The following is a 16890-nucleotide window of genomic DNA, read 5'->3' as shown; positions in this document are numbered from 1 at the left end:
TTTTATTCTTTCATTTTGACAAATAAGTTACAGAATGTGGTGTTTTTGGCCTTTACATACAAGACCTTACTGTGCAGGCTTTAGTCATCTGAGTAATCCGAGCTCATGACAGTAGCCCAATTGACTCCAGGGAGACTACTCCCCTCATGAAGACTTGCATGATCAGGCCTATAGTCAGTTCATGCTTCACAGTGATTGGTGGACTAATGGTAGTTAGGAGGAAAAATAATTCATCAAGTGTCTATAGAATCTTTCTTCATTGTCAGGATTTTCATATTCGGTTACAACAGGGGCCCCAAAATATTGCCAAAAAATGCAGCAGCCTAAACAATGTTTTTCACAAAGTGGGTCCACAAGGTGGAAACCCAGTTGGCGTTGTCTGCTTATTCTGCTTCCTCAGGCAGTAATTTTGCTCACATTTCCAGGGATTGCACTGATTCAGGAAGATTTTTCTCTTCTTGGCTTTCTTCCATTTTTGTAGCTTAGCCTCTAAATGTTTTATTCTTTTCTTTTGCTGGTTTGGTAGTAGAATTTGATTTCACCATCCCAGATTGGATCATTTGCTGCACCTATGATTGACTGACTGAGACAATGGCCTGCTATACAGGGCAAATATTGGTACCAAAAAACCCTCCAAACCTTTATTATCTGAGGAATGCTAACTTTCTTGTGTAGCCTAACGGGATTTTATGGATAGCATAGGTCATAGCATTGTCAATAGGAGAAGGCGAGAACAGAGGTCAAATCCACCCACGAGTAAGCAAAACTAGGGGAGGCTAAGCTAGTGTACCTTATGCATGGAAGGGCCAGAAGGAAAGGGTATATAGCTCCTAACACAGGCTGGGGTATGGATTTGGCGATACAGGTACAGTCCTTTGTCATCTACCCACTGGCAAATAATTCAATCATTTAAAGTCATCTAAGTAGATCAGATTCAGAAGTGATGTACAGAGGGATATAAAATACACATCAATAAGCCTGTGTGAATCTAACAGATCTTATTTGAGTGTAAATTACACATGGATGGAGCTAGGTGTAAATTGTCTGCGGGTTGGCTACACCAGGAAGTTATTCTTCAATAAGGTAGAGTGTGAATTTAAAGCACTATGGATATTTTGGAATAATTCCCTGTACGGACATTTTTATTCCAGAATGTTCATACTATGAGCTATTCTGGAATAGCTATGCCAGACAATTTCCCCTTGTTGACAAGACCTTAGATTTGTGTCAAATTTAGCCCCAATGTCTAACCATAGAGGTGGAATGGTATGGCTTTGAAACAAATGGTTCTATGGAGTGTTATTTTAAAATAACTTTTCAGTATAAAAGTCCTCAAGTTTATTTCAGTAACACTGAACCCTACAAAAGAGTTGGTGTCTCAGGAGCAAGCATCAGGTTTGCTATCACTTAGAAAATATTTTGCTACTCTCCAAAATATATAGTGCTAGTTATTTAGATACTTTTTTCATTGCTTTCTGGACAGTTAAATATCCATAGACAGAAGATTTTGGGAGATGTTGGGTTTGAAGAGTTGGATCTCAGGAATGTAGCCCAGACAACAAAGTTACTTACTATTTCACAGTTTTAATGATGGGCTATGTCTAATAAAGACTGTTACTGATAAAGGCAGTCAGTTTGTATAAAAAATGAGCCCAAATATTAGAAGGGCTATTGTCCTATTAAGGCATGGGTCTCTGTCCATGTTAAATGTTTTTGTTTATCTAGCTAAGCTTGTAAGAGGTGCCTGACTGTCAACCCTGGGTAACAAAATCCCAGTCATACACAGGAGAAGCACGAGCAAAGGGCAATGAATCTTTTGCATCCTTCCCCACTAATGTGCTTTAGCCTGGTCAGCAGTGACCACCTCTAGTTGAGTCATTCACCATCCATGCTAAATTTTGGCGTTTGCTGAGACCACCAGCAAGAGAGGCCAGTTGTGCGAACAGCTTTCCATGGAACTAGATGGAAGCCACTGAACTCACTTAACTTAATTCTTTGAAGTGCAGCTCTGTTGCAAGACAAAGTAAAGCATTACAGTTCCAAAATGTGGCCGTGTTGGAGCTAGCAAGAATTCCAAACAGGCACAATCGCTCTTTCCCCTTTCATGTCACTACCCAGATTGCTCTTGTCTAGACTCTCTAGACCACCACCCTGAGTACCTTTCCCCTATGCTTTACTAGAAATTAAATATGAACATACCCATGTCTTCTACTTAATTTCTCCACTCATAATCCTTCCACCTTATAAGCTTGACGCACACCATTCTGTGATGCCAGGGCCAGTCCCTAGATGCACTTAGCTATAAGGGGCAGTCTGAAGTGGTGTAGCACCTTGTGGTGCTGGCCAGGCTTGAAAGGCAGGCACACCAGAATAAAACAGCAGATACTGGTATTTTCATTCTTTAGAAAAAGAGAGACTAAGGATCCCTGTAGGAGCATCTAGGGAAGCATAGGAGGAGCCAGGGGAGGGAGTATGAAAAAGATTTGAGGAGTTGAATGTAACCTCTAGACACATCATACTAGTCAGTCTCTTTGGTCGCTTTCTTTTGAGCTAGGATGTTTTCCTTGGACATTCTTCTTTATTTGAACTGGTAGCTTCTATTTTTAGTACATTATTTTCCATTCACCATAAACAATCTATTTGCTTCCTTATATTTTCCTTTATCAACCATAGGCATGAGCAGACGAGCAAGCGGTCAGGTTGGAATGAACTGATCATGATCAGGACAGAAGGATTAGGAGAACAATTGAGTTAATTTAATATCGCAGAGGCTGTGAAAAATTTAGAGAGTTTATGGGAGACAAGATTACAGCATTGTGATCTTGCATTGTATCAGTTTGCTGGATATTTGGTTAACAGGTAAAGCATATACTGTAGTAAAATTTATTTTCAGTGAATCAATTCATTACATTTCCATCCCCTCTTTCTCATTCAGAGTATGTGCCCTGTTAGTGGACTTTGGTAGAAGACAAAGGAAAAGCTGATGTATACCCCAGCCCCTGTAGACCTGTTGCCAAGATTTAATTTAGTTTGTTTTGCATTCTTGAGAAAGGCAGGCTGGATCTCCTCCAAGACCCAGTCACAGAAATTAAAGATGGAAGAGACCTATTAGATCATCTATCCCGCGTCACACTAGAGCTCTGTGTTTAAAACCATTTTCAAACATGATCACAGCCTTCCACATTTTTAGATGGTTTGTGTTCACATCTAACATCTCACCTCTGCTGAAAAACCATCAGTATCGGAGGGGCTTCTGCAACATAGAAGTTCCCCAGATGCAGCTAATATACTATTCAAATTTCCAATTTAGATAGCACCTAAACATATCTTAACAGTGCTCCGTAACTATATGCTATGTCCAAGGCTTTAACATTTGGAGACATGGCTGTACCGTGCTGCAGTCCCAGCTACCTTAAGCACTGGGGAACTCCCATGTTGTAACAGAGACCTTGGACACTGTTGATTTTACAGCATAGACAGGACCTAATAGTTAGAAATTTCAGAATAGTTACAAAGTGTTCACAAACTGCTCCATGGGGAGATGGAAGAGAAGCACAAGATGGGCTAACATAGATCTAAGTACAAAGTAAGTGACCCTCTATTTACTGGACAGGGAATCCACAGTGTGACAGGATCCCAGTCCATCCCCTTAGCACTAGGAGATCTTGGGTATCCTGAGATTAAAATTTTATTATCCTAGAAGAGCCGTCTTGTTAAGGAATTTTTTTTCTTTTTTAATCCTCAAACACTTTTTCTCAATAAAAGCAGACCCATGAACAAGAATCAATTCAGGCTCTAAAAAGACATTAAACGCTGCCCTGGTGAGCTGATGAGGCAGGGTGCTACTGGGGGGGGGGGGGGGCGGGGGGGTATCCTTCAGCATGGAACTGGGAAGGTCTGTGGAAGAACAATTAGTTTCTTTTAGACACTATTTTATACCTATTAAAATTGAACTGAAAAGCAGACGACTTTCTAAAAAAAACAGGGCAGTAATTTGTTGTTTATATGCAGCAAGCACCACCAGCAGCAATACTTGAACTATTAATACATAAAGTGATAGTAAAACTAGCTTTTTCCAATGAAGTATCTTCCCTTGCACAATTAGAAGGATTATTGGGAGGCTAGAAGACTATGACCAAAAATAGACTTAACAGAAAGGTGATAAAAAGCTCTTTATTTGTACTGTACACAATGGTCTTAACTTTCAGAAGTGCTCATCATCGGTTGCTTCCATCGTATGCAACTGGTGTTGTGGGTGCTCAGCACTTCTGAAATCAGGCCATAGGTGTGTTTTATGTTTTAAATTCATGCACCAACCCCACTGGCAACTGTTATCTTTTTGGCCTGGTCAACCCTTACAATTTAGGTCAACATAACTACAGTGCTCATAGGACTGAAAAATCTCCACCAGAGAGCTGTGGCTATGCCAGCCTAACCCCCTGTGTAGCTGTAGCTACGTTGACAGAAGAATGCTATTGTCAACCTAGCCACTATTGCTTGGGGGGAGGGGGTGTTCTACAACCGCTGGAAAACCCCTTCCATCGCAGTAGGCGCTGTCTATGCTACAGAGTTATGCTGGCATAAATATGATGCCATAGCTATGCTGCTATAGTTCCTGTACTATAGACGCAGCCTTTGGAAATACATTGGAGAAAACTCCTATTGACTTAAATGGAGCCTGATTCCAACCCGCACATTTAAGATTTCCTTTAGTATTGTCTTCTCTAATTTGGTGATCTCTTCAATTTTACCACTTAGGTAGATTTAATGAAGAATTCAGTCACAGCCTTCCTTCTATGTAAGAGACTTATATAAAACCTTAAGTTTCACCTTCAACTAAAAAGGTTAACTCAGATTGGATTTAATATACAAAAAGATGAAGAAAATGTATTTACACTGAAAACCTGTAGTATGTCAATGGAGTTTCACAGTGCATTTATAATAGCTTACAAACTATTTTTCACCAATGATCCCATGTTTTAGTGACCCTGTAGAATGGGTTTGAATAGCTGAAGATATCTGTATATACCACTTATTGGGGTGTAAGGAGATCTAATTTTCCTCCTTTGGGTACACTTCAGATAGTGACCACCAGAACCAGCAAAGATCAAATTACAGAAAAGTCATAATATCAGTTGAAACCCCTAGCAGAAACAAACTGTCAGCACTGAAAGTTGAGAATAAACAGTAAGACGTAGCATGACATTATTTTAGTATAGAAATTCATAGGGGCACTCAACTTCTTTGAAGGTTATACTGTGCTGTAAATTCTTAGTTTATTTTAGTTCTGTCAGTCTATCAGAACAGTACTAAACTTAAGGTTCAGATGGTACTTTTGGTCTAAATTCACTATTTTTCGGCAGGTGTAATTTTCTTAAATAAGCCATTTGTTCGCTTATATGAAAGAGTTTTATTAACATCTCATGCTTCCTATAGCTTTTATAGTGCTTCAAAAAGAGTCCTTTTGAACAGATCACAAACCAATAATCTTTGATCAGACTCAAAATAAATCATTCCATTTAATTCAATTTTTATTCAATGAAATGATGTATAAAAACTTACAAATCTGAGAACTTAACTATACACAAAATAGGATGATACTCAGTTTAAACATATACACAGAGCAGAGCTATGGTTTGTGCCTTGCCCTTTCCCCCCTCCCCTCCACACTGCCTCCATTTATGGTGGGGCACTTACTCTGCCTACATAAGCCTTCCTATTGGCCCAATGACTGATCAGTGGGTTTCCTTACGGCCGTCAGCTTAGTTTTTAGGCTACGGGCAAAAAATCCAGGCATCTATAAAAAATTAAATATAAAAATCATCAACTTGATTTTAAATACAAAGATGCTGTGCTATCCTGAGCAATAGCTAATGCTATGGTATTTGCCCTCCCAGCATTTGCATACTTTGCCTTGGAGTCTAAAGTAATGGGAATCCTTTAAACAATAGAATACACTGGCCAGCACTGCAGCTTCACTTTTAAAACCACCATGATCCATAGCCACCTTTCCCTCTGTCCCCTGCTAGAAGGTGACTACAGTAAACAAAGGGCCAAATCTTTTTCATCTTAACTCATGCAATTAGACCACTGAAGTCTGAGACTACTTGTGTGAATAAGGTGATCAAGTCTCCCCTCTTATCAGGAATGACTCGGATCTATTGCTACAGCACATGTGAATGCAGCACTGATAATTGCACAGTGCTTGCTAGTATGCAACTTCTCTGTTCTCTAGTTTCCTCCATGTCTTGAGTGACAGCACTAATTATATTAATTTCCATTCAAACACGATAATAAAAATACACACATCCTAGGGTAGGTTAAAATTTAATTTAAAAATAAGTGTTGTGTAAAATGGCTTATCTGTCAAATAACTAAAATTTATGGACCTTTTTGGTTGAACTTGAAAGCAGATGACCAATTGTTTAGATAGGGTGTGTGCATTCATTTACCTGTATATATCAAACACACAAACACACACACGCTTTCTATATATACATATAAAAAGATTGCCATCACATTATTATTACTGCTACTTTAGTCAAAGTTGACTAAGTAACTAAATTTTCTTGAATGGACATAATGTCAATGATGATACCTGAAATACATACCCCAGGGAATACTTGAGGAAAAACTAAAGACTAAAAACAAAGTTTCCTGGGTTCACTGTGAAAAGTTTTAAGCCTTTTTTAGTTATCTTACAGAGTTTGTACATGTAGCTCTAGAAAGCACGCTGCATCATCTGCTATTTCTTCTCAAAAGGAAGACTTGTTACCAGAGAAAATAATTATAATTAAATATATATATATTCTTTGTTTACCAAAATGGTATTTTATTTCTCATTACACACTTCATTGCATCTATGTATGCATTTAAATAATCTAAAATCTGTTTAAAATCTATTTAAATTTGAGTTTACTAGTACTATTGACAAAGTTAGCTGAATTACCTCTACACACTTTCCTTTGTATTAAAATCAATTATATTGTGGCTTGAGGCAAAGGCCTTTTATTTATTTGTGGGAGGGGCAAGATCCAGTATTTACCATGCCAGTGTAGTTCTGGTTGCAGGGGAAGTATTAGTTTGATATAAATGAATGAACTTTAAAAAATTGATATGTTTCACCTTCAGTCTAACAACACTGCTTCCTGCTCCTTTTTGATGGAGGTTAACACCGAGTTATCAGTCTCTGTAGCTTCTGTGTCCTCACTACCTAGCAGAATGGATCTATCTTCTTCTAGAGCAAAGATAGAGTTTTGATTTTGGCACGAATGTTTGACCACTTCATTGGGAGTGGAAAATGTTTTGTCACACAAGTTACATTTGTAGGGCTTGTTGGTCTGTACTAACATGTTGTCCATTTGACTGCCTTCCTCAAAAGTACACAGTTCCAGAGTCTGTTTGTCTACCATAGTATATGTGTCCATGCTCTGATTTAGGCACACATGTCTGGCTGCTTGGTTAGCTCTGCAGAAGCTTTTGTCGCAAGTGCTGCACTTGAAAGGTTTGCCAGTATGTATGTACATATGCTCCCTCCAGTGGCTTTTTTGAATGAATTTGCGTCCACAGATGGAACATTCATATTTCCGTCTTTTAACTTCTCTTTCTTGATCTGCCTGCTCCAAGTTATCTATGTCTGCAATGTCCGATGGTGGTGGTGTTTCTGCCTGCTGCTGTCCATCAATTATTGGGGAATCTGAGATCTGTTGCAGCTCACTGTCACTAATCATTCCTGCTTCAGGCACTTCCATGGCATCTTTTTCAGCTGCATTATTACAAAGAGACAGGGAAATGCTACTTTCTCCCTGTTGGCTTGATGTGAAGGGTACTCCTGTGTGGATCTGGAGGTGCTCACGCAAACTGCTTCGCAGATTGAACCGACGACCACAGAGGTGGCAGGCATAGTATTTTGGGAAGCTTCCATTCCTTTTCATAATACTTGGCTTGACATGTGCTATTGTGAGTGAAGCAGGCTGTTCATCTGAAGAAGATGCTTCCATGTTGGCTTCCTCCTCTGGAGGAGAACTATTACCAGCAGTAGAAACCAGTTCTGGAGACAGTGAAGACTGCAAGGGGTCAGAAGTGGTCATATTTGTCCGGGTCACTTGTGGCAGACTTGAAGCCAATTGTGAGAGCTGTGAGCCCTCAGACACTGGTTCTTGGCTCATCCTGGAAGGCTGTGGCCTTGGGTCTCGCCCAGGTTTGTCAGTTGCTGAGGTAACTTTAGTGGGATGTCTTGTCTGGTGATCTGCAATTTGAATGCCATATAAAGAAGAGGCTAATGGAAAAACTTGATCTGGATGAGAAAAGGTACCCTGGCTGGCAAGGCTGGCCTCTTGAATCAGTGGATATGCATGCAGAAACTTTATTCCCTGTTCTAATCGAACTGGGTCAATGAGCTGAGGTGCCATCTTCCCAGTATACATCAAATGCAAGAGATAGCTGAAGATATCTGGTTGTATGTCAGTTGCTTTCAAACGGACACATTCACTGAAAGAAAAATAATTGTTTAGTGAACAATGAGATAAGGAAAAGTCTCTAGAATCTAATCCAGGTTATTCAAGTCTAAATAAAACATAATTAGTGTTATGTGCTTGAAATACAAACATAAAATTTATTACAAAATGTATTTGCTTTTAAAAATGACCTCCTCATTTTAACTGAATATTAGGTCCTATGTGCAGGAAACAATTCTTGCATTAACACTTCTACAAGTGCCATGCAGAAACATAGGGAGAATCACATTTGTTGCTGTTAAATTATAAATGTGTGAATGCTAAAAGTGCAAGTGTAAAACAGTAACCTATAGTCCCCATAGTTCATTCCAATCTGCAATTGCGGTAATGATTAGTTTTGCTTGGAAAGAGGGGGTGTAGCTTGTCATAAGAGACATGGTTTGTAGATGGGGCAAAAGGCATCAATTTGGCCAATTGAAAAATGGCAATCTTATTCTCAGTAAACCAACTGCTTTGAAACATAAATGGGTTCTGACAGACCTTAGGATAATAATTTTCTGATGTTATGAAATTGCTGTCCCAGACAATATATTCTGCAGTTTACAAGAATGTGGTTTTCTTTCCCCCCTAGTCTTGTATTAAAATCTTGCTAATGGCTAGATTAAATCCTATCAAAGCATTCGTACTTAGAGACAATTCACTTTAAGTAGTGGATCACTAAAACAAAAAGTGTAATTTGCACACTGCAAAGCACTGAAACAATTGGGAGCTCTAATTCATTACTGTTTCATTACATCAGATGTCACTACGTGGGTTTCAATGTACAAGATGAATATGAATGAAATTCAAGAATTTGTCAGTACAAAATTTGACACATGCTTTTGGAGGCTAAATAGATCATACTACAGCCAATGTTTTCTCTTTAATTTCCCAGCCCTTTTTTGGTTAAATGCAGCTACATTTATGCCATAATCTTAAGATGTTTTCACATGTATACAGCACAATATTACAATTGTTTATAGGATTACCTACTGACGACTCTAGGCAGAGATTTGGGAGGAGACAGTGGGGGGCATGATAAAGGGGCAACGGATGAGAAGGGGTAATGCCTAAGGGCAAAGGACTATGGCATGGAGCAATACTACCTGGTTTTGGGATGAAGGGCTCTGGAGAGGGGAAGCAAGAGGTTAGGATTGGAGGGGGATGAAAGGAATGCAAGGGACTGGAGGGACAGCGATAGGCAGAGACTCTTATTCATAGTAAACTTTAAATGCTTAATTTTCTAGATAGAAGACATCAACCATTTAATCAGGGGTATAAGTCCTGGTTTTTAGGGTTTTGTTGTTTTTTTTTGTTTTGTTTTGTTTTTTTAAGTGCAGGTACTCAGCTACTGCCACCAGGAAGCTTCTGTATAAAATGGCATTGGCCATGTGGCATGACCTCACCCATACAGTGAGTGAGGTCAACAGTGCCACAGAGTATGGGAACACTGTTCCCACAGGCTCTTGCCTCACTACCTTCAATCTAAATAAAAGGCTTCCATCTCTTCATAGTCCTCCACGCCCATTTTTCCCCCAGGTATAACTTCTGCCTCTCCAGTTCTTGTTAAAATATGCACCTTGATGGATGTTAGAACTATCTGAGTTGGCCCTCTACCTGTGGACTTTATATACCAGATTCAAAATTTTAGTGCTAGTTCAAAAAACGTTAAGAGTTAGGGTTGAACTTGCTCACTGAAGTCCAGCTAACACCCAATAACAATATTTGCTTTTCAAAAATTCTACCCTTAAAACACCCCTCCCCCCGCCCAAAAATCTGGAAATAAACAGCTAAGGGATGCAGCCAGTGCTCCACCGCCATGTAATCCTTCATTGTTCACTATCACCCCACTAAATCTTAACTTTGTAATATTTTTGCAATTTTTATGGAGCAAAGATTAAAAACAAATGTCTAACAAATTTTACAATGCTGTTTCTCACACTCTCCTAGTAATTAGTTACTGGTTCTTGGGTATTCTTTTGCAGATTTGAGGAGATAAAGTTAAGTTTGGGTGGATGACGGTGACCAAGAACTACAGTGGAGATGAGGCTGGCTACCTTAACTATTCACTTCTAGATATTCTAATGTGTGTGTTGTTTTTTAAAGGTGAAGAATTTTTGTTGAACTATAATATTAGGTTTGGAGGTTAGCTGGACTCCAATGAAACACAATTTCAACCTTACCACTTCTTGATGAAGTTCCTTATTTGCAAATAAGAATAGATTTCGGGTTCTCTGAATATTAACAAAAAAATCAAATGAACACTTTTAATGTTTCAGAATGTAGCTAGACTTCTTTAGCCAAGTTAAATGAATAACATTTTAACAGTCAACCTTTCTATAGCTACCTGGTCTGATGAACAAACAACATCTTAAAGTAGTTGGAGAAAGAAGCAAGGACAGATTTGTGCGCCTTGAAGTAGACATCACCAATAGCAACCGTGCAGTCACACAGGAAACCAAACTCCCTCTGTGCATTTAGCTGCTGTAGCAGTATAAGTCCGTGGTTGGCCAAATCCATTTTTTACACTCTGAAAAAAAAATGACATTTATGTAAAAGTATTTACTTAACAGTAGATGTACATGAACATTCTTTTTCAATATATGTTGTGCTTCTACTGCACCTTTCATGCAAGATTATCAAGGTGCTTTATAAACAGTTTCTTCTTAGTGGGTAAATATCCCCATTTTATAGAGGGTTGACTGATTTGCTCAGGGTCACATAAGTCAGTGGTAGAAATAAGGGTATTAGAGTAGGAGATAGCTAAGAGATAAACATACACAATCCAAGAGAGGGGAAAGAGAGACAAAAGAAAGGAGATGAGCAAGAGATGAATGAGTTTATTTTTACAGGGAGATTGTATTGATGTTTTCTGCTACTAATTTAATTGTTTATATAATTATAGTCTCGTCAGTGGGTAGACCTTTATCTCCTCAGGATTTCAATCACCTCCATCAATACATCAGTGTGGGTAGAGGAGATCACTGAAAAACATGTGTAAAAGTAAACACCTACCTGCAGGACAGCTGAAAATCCAAACAGGGCTTGGAAAACCTCACTTGCCCAAGGTGAGTGATAATTTGGAACAGGCAAGAGGAGCCAAGGATGTTATACTTGCTGACTCTTTCCCCTGAGGGCAAACCTGTGAGCAGAAGCAGCTCAGAGGTTGATGCTGTAGTAAGGGGGAGGTGAAACAGGAGCAAAGCAGTCCAGAGGTGCCATTACTGATTTTGTTCAGGATTAAGGAGGTGAATGTAGGAAAATGAGTAGGGATAAAGTACACGAGAGAGACTTTGGAAAGAAGGGAGAGATGGAAAACAGAACAAAAGGGAGGAATGGGTATAAAGCAGTGGAATGTGTAGGAAGGAAAACAAACATCCACACCAATTAAGAAAAACATACATGGTCTATAATAGAAAAAAAAATACAGTGAAGCCAGGAAGGGGGAAGTGTAACAAGACCACAGGACATAAAGAAAGTTATGTTTTCCAAAGTTTAATAGAACATTTTAAACAATATTACAACAATGCAAAACTGTACTTTCCCTTTCAGTTGCAGGAGGAGAGGGATGGTGTAGGTATTTCACCTTCGCTAACAGGTTTAGTCATTGGAGTAATAGGTATTAGATGCTTTTTAAACCTGCTGAAGGACCAAGGTATTATAACACTTTGTGACTGCAATTAGTCACCAGGCTGTTCGAATACATTGCACTGACACAGAACTTCATATGAAATTATGAAATATGATCACCTCATAAACAAACTAGGGAAATATAACCTAGATGGAGCTTTTATAAGGTGGGTGCATAACTGGTTGGAAAACTGTTCCCAGAGAGTATTCATCAGTGGCTCACAGTCAAGCTGGAAGTGCATATCAAATGGGGTCCCACAGTGATGAGTTCTAGGTCTGGTTCCGTATCTTCATCAGTGATTTAGATAATGGCATAGAGCAGTGGTTCTCAAACTTTAGCAAACCAAGGACTTCCATTTCGATTTTAAAATTTTCATGGAGCCCCAAATCTCCCACTCAGTCCTAGCCCATGTCCCCACTCCACCTCTTCCCACCCTGATGCCACCCCTTCCCCTTCTCTTCTATGCCTCTTTCCACTTCCTCCCCCAAGCACACCCCCTTCCTCCCCGGCACCTCCTGCACCCTGCTGAGTGTAGGGAACTGGACTAGAAGATCTCTTGAGGGCCCTTCCAGTCCTACAATTCTATGTGTAAAGTGAGTCAGGAGTGGGGAAGAAAGAATGCAGTGTACAAAGGACAAATTTTGTTACAAACACTACTGCTTAATAGGAAAAAATTAGCTTCCCATCATCATAAAGGCCACAAAGCACACAAGTTGGCATTTGATATGCTCTGCAAATATAATAGATCAAATATTTACTTTTGAGACTTTATCAACAACAACAAAGCACATTCACAGTTCAGGTTCCAGTCCTGTAACTGCTCCACTCAAGTACTCTTTGACAACATGGAACACTTTGCGAGATCAAGCCTTCATTTTTATGCAATATTTTTGTGAATGTCTCAGGATTTACAAACTAATCATGGCTGGGTCCAATTTGTACTTGGGTAGACCTTTAGGTGAGATAGAAGGTATTAATGATCCAGGTGGTGGCATCTCTTAAGAGACACTCTTTATTTACCTTTTACTACCTAAGCTGGTCCTGGACACAGTATCATTTCCTTTTCTAAACTGTAGAGTCAAGGTGGCTATTGAACAGCTATATCATATTCCATTCCAGAGCTGGCTAAATTATTATCCAGGATGACATGATCTCAGTATGCATGTATACCTATCACATTTATGGGTACTCAAAAATGATAATCTGCTTTGAAATCAAAGGCACTAAAGACTAATTCCATTTTCACGCTCACCCTGGTGAAGAGGAAAAGACTGAGGAAACCACCTATTTTATTTTGTTTTTGAACAATATCTAAGTTGTTTTCAGCCTAAGCAACTTCATGACTTGATTAAATGATCACTAAGCTGAAGTATTAGCTAAATAAGGCTGATATAATAAATCAGTCTAAGAATACAATTTTGTATTTAAAACAACTTTACCACATGGAAATCTCTCTGTGCTTACTATTATGGAGACGATCCTATTACTAAGTTGCTGGCAGCATAGCTTGGATGGGCTACTTTGTTCTGCTGCTGATCATTTCTAAGGATCAGCTTTTGTAGTCATGTAAACTGAGTAACAGATAAAAACCACAAGTTAGAGAATTGTCCCTTTGCAAACACTCAGAAGTCTGTGATGGAGAATCAAAATATAAAAGCGAAAAATGCGGTCAATTTAATTATAAAGAGAAGATCATGACAAATAACTTTAAAGACATGACAAGACTGGGTAGTTCTGGTAGCAGGTTAGGACGTGGTTAATCTCTCACCGTTGGAAGGGCTGGGAGACTGGAGACTCTCCCAAGGTGCTATGGGGGGAAAGCTGGTTTGCTGTATTAGCCAGAATACGGTAAACCCCTGGCCACTACCCGAGCCCCGCGCAGGCCGTGGGCCGCCCCAGCCCGGCCGAGCGAGCCCCGGGCTCACGCTAGCGGTGAGCGGCTGGTGCTGCGCGGGTAGGACCCCAGCAGCTCCCGGAGCGGAGGCAGCGGGGCGCTGGCCGGGCAGTTCTCCGCGCCCGACCCACCCAGTCAGGTCCCCGCCGGGCCCGGGGTGCCCAGGGGCAGCTAACGCGCGTGCTTGGTGCCAGCGGCTTGTTTCTGCCATGGGGCTGGCGCCGCCGGACCCCGTCGGGCCGGGCTGGGAGCGGCCTGGGCCTGCAGCGAGGAGCCCTCGCTAGGGCTGGGCCCAGCTGCTGGGAGCTCACGGCACAGCACAGCACTCCCCTCCCCCAGCCAGCGGGCTCCGGCGCGCGGCGGGGCTGGGTGGAGTCTCGCAACTACTCCTCCACGCTCGGCCTGTGGCAGCGGGGACTGAGGACGCCTTCTCATTGGTCGCTGAGGCGGAAGGTTGAGTGGCCGCGCGCCGCTCTTACTGGCTGGGCCCCACCCCCTAGCGCACTCGACGCGCGCACTGACGGGACGGAGCCGGCGCAAGTAAGACGCAGCGCGAGCGGAGCCGCCAGGGCGCGCGAGACGGGCTGCACCGCTGCCGCCCAGCCTGCTGAGGAGAACCAGACGGAGCCGCCCCCTCCGCTTCGCGCGGCTCCCTCAGCCCTCGCCCCTCCCCCACGCCGGATGCCGCCGCAGGGGGCCGCTCCGCTTCGGGCGCGAGGGGCGGGGAGAGAGCGCGAGGGCGAGTGGGCCCCAACCGACCGAACCCAGCCCCGCGCGGGCCGGAGGGCGCGCGAGGAAAGAGACTGAATCTCCCCCTGCCCCGCGCGGCCCCCATTCCCTTCGCCCCGCGCGGCCTGGATGGAGCCGCCCGGCCCAGCCGGGAGGCCAGGGAGCTCCGGCGGCGCCAGGCGCTGCTGCTGCCGCCCCCTGTCCCCCGCCGGTCTGGCCGCCGCTGCCCGCTCCGGCTCCCGCGGCCGGCCCGGGCCTGCTGCCCTCACACACAATGGCGGGGGCCGGGCCCAGCCGCCGCCGCCCGCGCTCTCCCGGCTGGCTCGGTGTGGCGGGGATCGGGCACGTGGGAGCGACCCCGGCCCCCCTGCGGTCCCGGGGGCAGGACGCTCACCTGAGGCTCGGGCCGTTGCGGCGCCTGTTCCCGCTCGGGCCGCCGCCGTCTCCGCGCCCAGCAGCAGCAGCAACAACGGAGTCAGCGCGGCGGCGGCGGCGGCGGCTTTTCCTGTCCGGTTACGTTAGGGTCACATGACCGAGAGCGGAGCACAGAGGCTGCAGCGAGGAGCCCCCGCCGGGGGGGAGGGGAGGCGGCGAGCGCTGGTGGCGGCAGCAGCAGGAGCCACCCCGCCCCTCCCCTCTCTCTCTCGCGGCGCCCAGTACAGGCCGCACCGGGCCGGGGCTCACCGTTCAGCCCCTGCTCCGAGCCGCCAGCCACAGCCTCCCCCTCCCGCGGCCAAATGGGGCCCCGGAGCCACCCCTGCCGCTCGTTATTGTTGGGGAGCTGCCCCTTTAAAAACGGCGCGGGGGAGGTGAAGCCCAAGTGCAGCTTTCCCCAGCCCTAACCACATCCTGCTGCTGAGGGCGCAGCTTGCTCCTGGGGAGGGGGATCCAAGGCCTGGCTCATGTCGGGGGCCTGTTTCAGACACAGCAGACCAGAGTGGCCTGCTTGGGGTGGAGGAGTGCAAAGCCACCTCTGTGCGGTGCCCACCCACCCAGTGTATACTCCAAAACTCCCTGAACCTGCACTTTCTTTCTGTAGGGCTCAGCCAGTCAGACCACCTTGTGCTGCTCAGGAGTGCCTCTCTGCCAGGGTGGCATCTTCAAAATTATACTTGAAACTGGGTGTGAATGCAGTTTAAAGTGCTCACTTAAACCTTGTCTACATTATTAAAAATACCCATTGTCAGCCCTGGGCAGAACTGATCCAGTGCTGGATGTAGTTTAACGGTAAGTGTAGCCAAGGACTATCTGGTCAGCACCATTTCTGAATCCACAGTGAAGTCTTGGTCTGGTTCCGCTCATCAGCAACAGGCACCTTTTGTGATAAAACAAGGCATTAAGATGTATTTAGTTGGTTTTATCTATTGCAAGTGGGTGTGCCCTTGCTCAGGTTGCACTGGTTAATGTGGAAGTTGAAATATCTGTTGTAAAGGGGATGGCAAAGACCCGTCAAAGCAGAAACTACAGAGTATAGTAGGCTTTACTTTAGTGTTGGGGTTTAAAGGTACATCTACACAGCAGTTAAATACTTGTGGCTGGCCTGTGTCATCTGATTTTGGCTTCGGGTACATGGCTGTAAAATTCAGGCTTGGGGCTGGAGTCCAAGCTCTGGGACCCCGCTAGGGGGAAGGGTCCAAAAGCCGGGACTCCAGCCTGAGCCCAAATGTCTACACTGCAATTTTACAGCTGTACAGCCTGAGCCCTGCAAGCCTAAGTCAGCTGACACAGGCCAGCCTTGGGTGTTTAACTGCTATGTAGACATACCCTAAGAGGTTAATTTAGGTAATACATGTTTTATGTTTTATAGGACTATCAAATACATAAACTCTGCAGTCTAAAATATTAAGTTAAAACATTTTGCAAGTATAAGTGCAGTTGGAATGTCTTAGTTCTTCATACTCTTTGCCTGTATTTTTAAAATACTTCTAGTTTTAAAAGTTTAGAAAATCTTTCATAAAAGTTTGCTCTGCAGCTTTTACACTTGTGACTATGCCCATTTCTTTTAGTGGGAGGGAAGGGTGAGGCAGTACTGGAGTGAGACCTCATCATACTAAGATTTGATATATTATGCAGAACACTTGTGTATTACAAAGCAGCATAAATAAATTTGAACATAATACATTGATGTTTGATGTGATCCT

General features: G+C 43.1%; 1 protein-coding gene across 2 annotated transcripts; it reads right to left on the bottom strand.

The window, feature by feature from the left end:
• Positions 1 to 5513: 5513 nt before the first annotated feature.
• Positions 5514 to 15262, bottom strand: ZBTB2 (zinc finger and BTB domain containing 2). Of its 2 annotated transcripts, none has more exons than XM_050949711.1 (3): positions 15144 to 15262; positions 10843 to 11025; positions 5514 to 8490 (listed from the first exon to the last, which is right to left on the bottom strand). In XM_050949711.1, exons 2-3 carry the CDS (start codon positions 11013 to 11015, stop codon positions 7128 to 7130), a joined length of 1536 nt encoding a protein of 511 aa, XP_050805668.1. In that variant the 5' UTR covers positions 11016 to 11025; positions 15144 to 15262; the 3' UTR covers positions 5514 to 7127. The 2 variants fall into 2 exon arrangements, with proteins under 2 accessions (XP_050805668.1, XP_050805669.1); XM_050949712.1 differs by lacking the exon at positions 15144 to 15262 and adding an exon at positions 13895 to 14021.
• Positions 15263 to 16890: the final 1628 nt, after the last annotated feature.

Source organism: Gopherus flavomarginatus, chromosome 4 (genome assembly GCF_025201925.1).
Source record: "Gopherus flavomarginatus isolate rGopFla2 chromosome 4, rGopFla2.mat.asm, whole genome shotgun sequence".
Classification (NCBI taxonomy): Eukaryota; Metazoa; Chordata; order Testudines; family Testudinidae; genus Gopherus; species Gopherus flavomarginatus.
This window is presented reverse-complemented; position numbering and strand designations above follow the sequence as displayed.